At 35.9% G+C, this 10,957-nt stretch overlaps 1 protein-coding gene and 1 long non-coding RNA gene across 2 annotated transcripts in view; one reads left to right on the top strand and one right to left on the bottom strand.

Annotated features, from left to right (window-relative positions):
* Nucleotides 1-5,728, bottom strand: part of LOC121329340 (A disintegrin and metalloproteinase with thrombospondin motifs 9-like) — a 44,065-nt gene extending 38,337 nt beyond the window's left edge. Inside the window, exons 1-3 of the mRNA XM_041274898.1 lie at nucleotides 5,292-5,728; nucleotides 4,574-4,959; nucleotides 2,869-3,016 (exon numbers count right to left, since the gene is read on the bottom strand). Coding sequence (XP_041130832.1) covers nucleotides 2,869-3,016; nucleotides 4,574-4,959; nucleotides 5,292-5,406 — 649 coding nt within the window. The 5' untranslated portion in view covers nucleotides 5,407-5,728. The remainder of the gene's footprint in view (nucleotides 1-2,868; nucleotides 3,017-4,573; nucleotides 4,960-5,291) is intronic.
* The window catches only part of LOC121329343, a 76,799-nt gene continuing 69,618 nt past the window's right edge, over nucleotides 3,777-10,957 (top strand). The window contains exon 1 of the long non-coding RNA XR_005951765.1: nucleotides 3,777-3,847. This is a non-coding gene — a long non-coding RNA (uncharacterized LOC121329343). The remainder of the gene's footprint in view (nucleotides 3,848-10,957) is intronic.

Here is a 10,957-nt window from a genome sequence, read left to right as displayed (position 1 = left end):
GAAAAAAAAAGCATACAGTACGAGGCATTTAAAGAGCGCTTCATTCAGTGTTCAATGTTTAAGATTATTGCTATTTGTATTGCTATGTGCTTTATAGTTAAGTTGTTTTAAAACCAAGGCTATAAAAAATACTGAAGCTACTACTACAAAAAAAAAATACATAAGTCAATAAGGAAGCCCTTCTTAACACTTGCTATTGTTTTCTTCATTAGTTATCCAAAAACTGATTGCTTTAGTCTAGACTGCTCTGTCCCCCTAAGCAAGTTGCAATTCATTGTACACTAGCTTAAGTACCATCTATCACTGGTATTTAAAAAGTTCCATTTTTACCAAAATATGTATTAAATTAGCACTGACAATATAGGCCTGTGCAAATTCATTGCGCAAGACTTTTTTTAATACGAAAACATGAAAAAAAACAAACAAAAACAAAACAAAAACCTGGTTCCACAAATTTGTTAAAAAAAGACAAATAGTTTTTAAAAGCAGTTTGCTGCAAGACTAATATACTACATAATGAAGTTCCAGAAGTCCCAGTGGACAGCACTGTAAGTGTGTTAAACTGGTGGACTACCAATATACTGGTTCATCAATAACAACAAGAACAAAATATATTATACTGTAACCACATTCTACTGGTGAAAGCTGCAGGATTCAGATTCAGGTATTTCTTGTTGTTGTTATAATAATAATAGTAATAATAATAATAATAATAATAATACTATGTAGTGGGAAACACAGCGAGTAGGGTAGCATGATTTACTACTAATATTTTTAACATTTTCTGTACTATCATTAACCTAAAATGCTGGTATTTTAACTCCATTAGTAAACTATAAGGATCAGATTAGCTGAATCTATGGTTCTGGAAGAAAACCTGTACATGTATATTGGTGCGTTTACACTGGCCATTCTTAGGACATTTTTAGGTCAGTCTCAGGTCTTTTTTCTGCAGTGTAAAAGCCAACAGCTGACTTTTTGCCCCGTGCTTTTTTAAATTACATTTTGTTGGTGCCCAAATGAGGCAAGCTACACTTTCAGTGTTTTAACACAACCTAAAAACTTAGAAACCCAGTTTAAGAAAGCTGTACGATACAAGCAGTCACGCACGCAAGGCCAAATTGGAACTCAGACACAAACATTTAAATACGCCCTCCCATGTTTTAATTTTAATGAGGTTATTGCACACAACTTGAAAGTACTACCAAAACAGAGTGAGAAAAAGGTGAGACTTCTTTTTTGCATGAAAATTGCCCCATTGTTAGTTAGTCAATGAAACTGGCTTCAACTGAAAGCAGTTGAGCAATGTCAACAATAATTATGTCTCTAAAATGTCAAATTCCATTCCCTTTGAAGGAATTGGAATTAGGGAATTGATTTTAAAAAGGAATTGGAATTGAAACAACAGAAGTTGACCCCGACTGCACTTGCCTCATTTCAAGTCATTGACAGATAGACTACAAAGCTCCATTTCATTAGAGCCCTCGCTTCGCGCTGGGGAGCCCCATCCCAATCAACATCCAGCCGGTTGAGTTTCAATGACAGGCATGAATGCTTTGTCATTCAGTAAGGCACTGTGAAGTGGTCTTGGCCTTCTTTGTGATAATTAAACTTAAATTGTTAAAATGAGTTTCCCTTTACTGCTTTGCAGTTTGCTTAATGTTAGTGGAATTATCAGATTTCCTCATCTGACCACTGTAAAGGTTAGAGGAAGTGCAAGAGTCTTGATGAATGCAAAGTACCAAAGTAAGATCCAGTGATAGTAACCACGGCAACGCTACTACAGACCAATGCACCAGTGCTTTTAATACAGTTCTGTAACACTAAAAAAATAGTTTTAATGTGTTATTATATGGACAAAAATTGTGAAAATAAAAACGCCTGAAGAAATCAGAGGTGGTAATCATTAAGCAACTGTCATGCTTCCACGGTCCACAACACTTAAGAGCAGTGGTTCAATGTTCCATTACGATTGGGACCTGTAGTATTGCAGCTAAGTGAACTAAATTGACACAGGTGTTGTTTATCTACTTGACTATATTAACTTTCACAAATCATTAGCCTATCCATATTTATTGACCTCTGGAGAATATATTTACTGTGGAGAAATTAAATGGATCTTTTAGAAGAAATTTTTATTTTTAATTAATGAAAAAAAACAGTGTTTCACAAGATATTGCTTAAAGACTTGCTTTAAATTTAAATTGCTTTAACACACAACTTAAAAGAAAAACCAATATTACTTCACCTGTTGCTAGTATATAGTGCATTATATGATCTACAGAAATATTATAAGAAACATATGAAAAATGTTTAGGTTTTTTGTTTGTTTGATTGTTTTCAAACCATTTGAAATGTCAAGGTCCTGAGATCATTTATCTTGTGATCTTGAAATTACATGTTCTACTGTTCCTAATGAGACAATTTCAGAAGTGATTTTTCTAACGTAGCCTTGCTCTCTGTCACATAAACTTGCTTGGAACATGTTTTTCAATGCTCTCCCCCACACCTATTATTAAATATTAACCAAAAACCCCAACAGAATAGCCAGAGTAACCTATTACTAAAAAATACCATTGCTTAAAAAACGATGCCTTACTACTGCGCTCAGTAATCAGTATAAGAATTAATGGCGTGAACAACATTTAAAAAAAAAAAAAACAGTAGGTAAAAAGTAATTAAAAACTAGCCTAAAGATGCTGAGCTTTCTGTAAGACAGCTGAAGTAGCCAGCTAGCTGTTTGAATGCAAAAATATTTACTAATTGGGTTTAACAAAAATATACCAAATGTATTACACAATATCAGAACTGCAAGGAATTTCAAAAGCTAAATGCAAGCAGCTGAAAAGAGCTTCAAATTGTCCTGACCTGAAGTGTCACAGGTTGAGTCTTTGTTGGGTGTATCTTTTCTGTAGACGACATGAGGCTTGTTGTGTTCTTCTTCATAGTCTTTGCCTTTGTGATTTTGGAGAGGTTCTACAAAAAACTCCCCTTCTGGAGACCTGAAAGTGCCAAACTTAAACACAAGGGCAATGTGATACATTTTTGATACCTAAGCAGTATCAAACTGAGTAGTTGTTTTTATTATTATAGCATTGTTTAGGTCGAGGTAATTCTCCTTGTGTCCAAAAAGTACTCAGTACAAGTAATAGGTTTATGTTGAGGGTCGGTGGGGAGTGGCTTGTTAATGTCACTAATTACTGGAACATACAGCATATCCAGGAAAATCATGTCGTTTATTAGTTTTCATGTTAGGACTGTAGCTTTCTAAAAGATTAGAGGAGTACCAGAGAACAGCAATGTCAATCGTGTTTTCATCAAACACTCCCTTTTTAAGGTAGTACAACAGGGTCATAAATAAGCGACTACGAAGATACCTTATGTGTATTTAATTTGAATAACAATCCAGTAAGAATTTACTCCTTCAACATTCCAGTTTGCAGTATCAAGGACTAGTCAATACACGCCCACCCCTTCAATGTGCCGGTTGTTTTTTTTACACATGGATTAATTTTTGTGCCTTAAACTATTCTGAAGTAGCTTACACTGCACCGCCCACATTGCCAACCCAAACAACTCTCTAAAGCAGGTAAACAAACTCGCATTGCGCAGCATTATTAAAGACAACACGTTATGTAAGCAACAGGCTATGTATTTTGGGATATTGTACTTTTTGAGACTTGCACGTTTGTTTACACCTCAGTTTTAGTGGACACTGCGTCTTTACTTCTGTACTACGAATAGAATTTGAAGGTTTTTTTTTTTTTTTTTTTTTTTTTTTTTTTTTTTTGCTTTGTCAAGACTACGAATAATTCTCCCATGGTTTATACTGCATTCTTTACAAAAGGTAAGGACATATATTAGTCTTTTGCTTTATTAAATGTGTTTATGCATTTTTTCCTCAGCAGTACAGATTCAATTTGTAAACAATTTGGGACTGTGGGGTGTTAATAAGATGGCCACAGTGATATTAATATTACATAACCACATGCATGTCCATCTTTTAAGCGTCTGAAATATAAATATTGATACTGTACCAAGGGTATAATGTAATTTCCGTTGCAGTAGTAAGTTCCCAAACTTTCTCGTTGTTAGTTATGCAAAGGTTACGCCCATCTGCTTACCCCTGACATTTTAACATCTCAACCCATCTCGTTGACGTCATCTTTTGATCTTACTCGAACGTCATCGACAGAAAAGTTTAAGACACCCCTGTGCATTTGGCTACAGTACAGTAGTATCATCGTATGCTTATTGGGAGTCCAAACGTTTGCGCTTTCATGGAAGTTACTGATCGTCACGCTTGTATGCTACTAAACTCAGACAAGGGAACATACTTTTTAACTCAGCCAGTAAATTACTGCACTAATGCAGGTAGACTTTTAAGGACTTTGGTCCAAAGATACAAAAGCAGGATTATAACTGCCCATACCAGATCGGATGTTAATGTTACTACTGACTTATATATATATATATATATATATATATATATTATATATATATATATATATATATATATATATATATATATAGATAGATAGATAGATAGATAGATAGATAGATATGTACTTACCAAACCTGAGCAGAGGCTAATAACGGCAGTGTGTTCTGGCTTTGCATTGACATGTCCAGTGTAAAAACAGTGCTTAAAATCAGTGTCCTCCTCTTCATTGGAAAGATCAGTTTGGTTATTGCTGCGAGGTACTCCAAGTTGCGTGACAGTATAAAGCGGAGCAATAAATTCCGAATCTGTGGTGAGGTTCAGGTGAAAATTCTGCCCAAAAGCCAAAATTCTGTAGTGAATTTGTGAAGCGGGCCAGAGGTCAGCGCCACTGCCAGCATTATCAATGCTTCGCTTTTTCCTTTTGAAGTGCATGCTAGAGGGGAATGCTTCACCAACTTCATTCACTCTTGTGGGAATCACTATATCGAAAACACCCTGCTGCTCAAGCAATTTTGCTGAAAACGGGAAAACAAAATAACATTTGCACCTCCAACTTAATGATATTTTAATCTATTATATTTTAATCTATATATATATATATATTTTTTTTACGCAATTAGCTAATTGAAGTACACTGCACGAAAACTTGTACATTTTGTCTAAACATTGTATCGATGTCAAACACTTTCCCAGATTTACAGTAATACCCATTTATTTAGCATGATAACTTCATATTGTTAAATCCAGTAAGCGAACAACTGTTTATATTCTTTAAAAAACACACATGTGTGCTGAAACAGTTATACGTTAATTGGTATCAATCCATTAAATCGTTTTGCAACTTTACCTTGTCGTTCATGTATATGGGGGTTCACTGTTGCCGCTGTTGCTACAGAATTATGATTATCCAAGAAGTTCTGGAGTAATGTTACAAATCCCAGTACCCAGAACACAAGATGCATGATTGTCCGCTTTACTTAGAAAGCAGCCCTTAAATTAATTTGAGTATTCCTTCAACCTCAGTCACAGGTTTTAAGTAGTTGTATTCCAACCTTCAAACTGCGAATCTACTTCATCCAATTTGTTTACCTCCGACTTTTGAGTGGCAGATTTGGCATCAGTGATTTGCGTTTTGTCTGGAATCTCTCAGGTAATCTCTGGTGAACAAGCATAATGTAAAGAGAGGTCCACAGTCAAAGACAGTTCTGGTGGGTTACTGTCCCTTGCTGTGGCTGCAGTAGCCTCTCAGTACTCCGGGCAAGCTCGTGTGAGTAGGCGGGTTTAAACTCTCTTAAGGTACGAACGTTTTTATCACGCCTCTTCTGTCTGTTTGCCAAACCCGATGTGAATGGCTGTATTTTTAGAGGACAAACTTTTTATTACAAAGGGAAAATGCATTTAAAAATATTGTCTGGCATAAGTAAGATTTCACACGTCATTGTGTGGATTGGGGTGGGTTGTGTTCTTGTAGTACGGTAAGTAACTTGGCCAACAAGTACAGTACAAGTACTACAGTAATTGTGTCAAGGTTCTGACATAATACACTATCAACATTATAACACCATGTTTTAGATTAAAAAAAGAAAGAAATTAACACAATTTATGGCAGTAGCTAAACATCGTGCCTTCTGTTTAAATGTCGGCGCTTTTTTCAACAATCTTTTATATTATATATTAGCTTTTTTTTTTTTTTTTTTTGGTACGTCAGTTTATCCGTTTATACGTTTCCCTTCTGCTAATCTTGAAATACAGAATCTGTATTTTAGATTCAATAATTTTAAAATATACTGAAAGCTTTTTTTGTTTTTTTTGGGGGGGGGGTTTTGAGCGGGGAGGGGGGGGGGGGGGCGGTTGTAAAAAAAAAAAAACATAGCCTTTTCATAATTATTCAGTAGGGAACCACAGCAAAAGTAGTATCTGCTCATGTAAGATAACATTTTTTAGAAAGTGACGTACATATTTGTACACACTATTCAGAAGACAGCACATAAATAGAGATGCTCCTCTCAATCTGAGTGGGCTGTCAGGAATAGTAGAAATGTGGATGGCTGTAATCCCCTATTCAGAAAGTGGCTAATGCTGTCATTCATGAGGAGATGAACCACCTGGCAGGATAAGGCTCTACTATACATCACAAAAGGGGGGGCTGCTAGCTGTAAAGTAGTGTCAATGTAAAATCATTAATTCTAAATAATTCACTGATTTTGTAGGCATTAAGATGTATACTGTAAATGATGAAAAATTTGCAGATTGACAAATAGCTTTTCAACTCATTTTTCACACATCATTTGAATTCTGTAAACAATAAACAAATATATATTTTTGATATTGTGCTGTGCAGATGTGCAACCTATTATCTGATTTTAAAATGCTGCAGCCAAGGGACATGAAAGCATGTGCATGTCAAGTTGGAGCAGCTGTATACCACACTTCAACCACACCCAGGACTGCTGTAGCATGCAGTCTACATGTGGTCTAAAAGAATGGGGGATTCATGGAAGACGACGAAGGCATCAATCAATCAATCAATCTGCTGTATGATCCAGACAGTGAATGCAGGTGGTGAGCAAGCTGAATCGATAACAACAGTGCACAGGGAGTTAAGCAGAGGGGATGTTAGTCATGTTTCATTATGCAAATTTCTAATGGCACCGCAAAATAAGAAACCTTCATGTGACATCATTGTGTTAACAGCCTTGTTTAATTGTGATTGCAGATGTATAGCGTGGAAGTCACGCTGCACCTGGATTGTCCAATGGTAACTGTTCAAGTTGGCAGAGTAAACATTTCGGCATGCTTTTCTTGGACCACTTAGTCCAATGTTGTGCCAATGCATAATGAACATAGAGGCAGATCAAGTTCTCTCAGTAATGTTATATTTTTGCCTGAGGACAATGATTGTTTCAGGATTGTGACTTCATTCTACCAATATTGAAAAAATAGCACAGTTCAGACTTCTTATCTCTCAGCCAGCACAATGGCCCAGATTTCAAGCCAATTGAGTACCTGTGGGATGAACATAACCTTTATCTTTGTCACCTGTACAAAAATTTCACTTACTTGTCGCATTGTTGCTCTCATACAACTTATAGATAGACATCTATATGGCATTCTATTCACTAAAAAAATAACAGGCCATTGAAATTAAGGAAGATACCCACTTCAGATCCTAATTTTTGGCAGATGGTAAGATGACTCATGTAACATTTATCATTATTATTTCGTGGTGGGTAGTTCTCTAATATGGATATGTAACTTCTGCAATAGTTATTTAACTACTTTCCAGATTTACAGTTATAATAAAAAAAGCTTTAACAGAAAGTCATGTAGCAACAAATAATATTATATTAATGCTGGATTAACTAGTTCAATTTGCCTTTGAAATTGTTTTCAGGTGTGCTTGTATACATCCATATTTAGGTAACTTGCCCTTACTTGATTTTGTCTCTAATCAAATTTCTGAAAATATTGTCATCCGCCTCTGTGTTCATAAAAGATGACTGCTCTGTACATTTAAACCTTAAAAAAGATACACATATGCTATAATACATTGAAAAGACTGATACCCTGGGAGCATACGTTGCAGTAGCTTTTTGACTGTACACCCAGCTGCAACTTCTCCAAGAAACATACAGCAAGTTTGCGAAGAAAAGCAGGTGGTTGGCTTTAATTTTCCAAGAACAGAATGGATGAATACATAGTAGCAGCTGCTGTAGCCTGTTTTATAATAAACATCGATGCAGTCATGGAATGGATACAGAACCATGAAACAGGAACATTTTGACACCCACCATAATGGCACTTGGTGGGCATACTTTTTCATAAGTTCCACAAATCTTAATTTTGTTGTTGTCTGCATATCAGATTTTTTTTACCCTTCATGGTACAAGTCATGTAGCAAGTTTATTGGCAGTTTCTGTATAAAATAATGTGCCAAACTGAAGTTTCGTGTGTGTGCTGACCTTAAGGTTTACATACAGTATATTGTTGGAGATCATTTTCTTCTTAATATTATTGTGTCAGTTGGAATGACGTGGTATATACTGAGCACAGCTCATGGTTTAAGACCAGGTTTGGTCAGATCCTGTTCTCTTATTAATTACAAACTGGTGCTTCTACCCTGTGCTTCCTGTCGTGTTAGGCGTGGTGCATCCAACTCCAATGGAAGAAATCAAGATAAAAGGATGTGACTCTTTGTTCGTGTAATGGTGAAAGGTTCAGAACTAAGATTCAATGATAAGTCGACTATCTACTTTTACACACGTAGCTAGTGGTCGAGACTCATGAAACTGTATGAAACCCAGTTTGAGACAGAGTTCCAACAAAGGCATAAAAATACTGAACCTGGTACAGTGTATCTTGCTAAGTGGATCAGTCAGTTTATATATGTTATACTGCTTGTTTACTGACATCCCTTGAGAGCATTCAGAGATACTAATACTTTTTTTTTTCCTTTGCATTTTCCTCACAGCTGAAATTAAACCTACATATTAAAGATCAGGGCGTCAGGGGTCTCCCTGTAGTCATAGTAACACATATTAGCAGAGTCAGTAGTCATAATAACACATATAAGCAGATACATCACAGTTTCCACAGATGATCGATTACAGTGAAATCCTTAGAGAAAATGAAAGAAAAATACCACAAAAAAAAAAAAAAAAACACTTCCGGACATTACCTGCAGATGAGTTTGAAGTTATCACACATTATGGAAGTTCAGTATCATAATATGGTTGTTATTTAAACTACCAAGTAAACATTTCTAGCCACACATGATATCAGGTTGTATTTATTGTGCTATTCAATAAATGATTCAGTATGTTTCCAGTTTTCTATAAATCAACATGTTTATAAAATTAAGACTTCTCGCCGCAAATTACACAACGTAATTGTAATAGAGTAAAACCGATGGGTAAACAAAAGTTGTAGTTTCTATCTGTGCAATGATTATGAAAGGCTGTCTTTAAGATTTTGATTAAAATCATGGCGGCATATTCCATTCAGGCTGTCTTTTGAGAAATGGATTTTCCCTTCAGTCTGCACATAAATGTGTTTGGCTGTTGTAAACCACTGCTTTTCAAAGGTGTTTGCCTTTCACTTGTCAATGCAGCATAGCTGTAACCTGGTGGTGGTAACACATATACTTGTGCCAGAAATACACACCCCACGTTTGGACCACCAGGAGTTTTTAATTGTTCATGTGTATGTATGTGTACACTTTTTACATTACCAGTCAGTTTAGCCCATCTGATCCTAATCGTTATACAATGTATACTGAAGGCATCACATGAGCAGATTGCCCATCTAAGTGAGGAATGCACATAGCATATCATAATTGTTAAGAGATGTAGTCATTAATGTTTTAAATTCACCCCATTATTAGATTCGGTACCATTGTCACTGCTCCCGTTGTTATTTTGTTTAGTTTATAATCTAATACACCCTGTCCTCCATATATTCCCTCATGCTTTTGTTAGCAATCTCATTTCATTGAATTTGATGGACATTTCATTTTATTATTGTGCAGAATTGCCTGAACAAATATATCAGTATTGCTTTTACAATGTTTATAAACAAAAAAGGAAAATCGGACTTGATTTACACTAGGAAAAAAAAAAAAATAGTGAAATGGGATCTTTGCCTTTTGGATAGCTGCATGTGCAATGTCTTACATGATGCAAGTCCCTTAAGATTGAACAGATGCTATTCATATCCTCTATAATTGGTATGGGATGTTTTCTAATGTGTGTCTTCATTTATTTGGAAATGATGATACTCGTGTTGTGCACATATATAATGTGTGTGGCAGATCAGTGTTAAAGGGGTCTTAGGTTAGTGGCTTCCCTGTGACGGAGGTATGTGAAAGTATGTATGTACAAAGTGTCTATTTCCCACCCAGATCATACTTAGGGGATTAGGACACATACATGAACTTTGTGGTCCATGTCTGATTTGTATGTATGTATTTACAGCATATATAGTGGCCATACATTATATTGGCAATATCCAATATCTTTAAACATGGGAGGCTGGCTTTCTGTTAAGAAAATATTGTACTTCCCGGCACCAGTTCCTTTCTGGAATGTGATTGTGTAGCTGAATGAAACATTAGTGGATTGTAAAAACAGCATGTTTTAGCTCCTGAGGTCCTCATTTCCTGGAGCCCCATAATACGTAAACAAATCTTTCTATCTTGGAAATAACCCCTAATTTCAAGCACTCAGTAATAACCTCTGAATGAGTGCAGGAGCTAGCTTTTCCACCCAGTTATTGGAAGAGTATATTAAGGCTCGGCCTAAATATTTGGAATAAGGTGCTGGATTGAATTGCTATGTCACCAGTGGTGGCAGTTCTGCCTGCTGCCTACTTCTTGGTTGTTCTCAATGGTCCTTCAGGCATGCTTAAACAATTTAACTTCACTTCCTCTCCAAATGATGAACTGATAAGGACAAGAAAAAGGCTTTTTATTTAAGAACTTTAACTCCCTGGTCATCTAAAACAGTGGATTTTCTG

The sequence above is a fragment of the Polyodon spathula genome, chromosome 16 (genome assembly GCF_017654505.1).
Source record: "Polyodon spathula isolate WHYD16114869_AA chromosome 16, ASM1765450v1, whole genome shotgun sequence".
Lineage (NCBI taxonomy): Eukaryota > Metazoa > Chordata > Actinopteri > Acipenseriformes > Polyodontidae > Polyodon > Polyodon spathula.
Note: the sequence above shows the minus strand (reverse complement) of the source record. Positions and strands in the feature narration are given on the sequence as shown.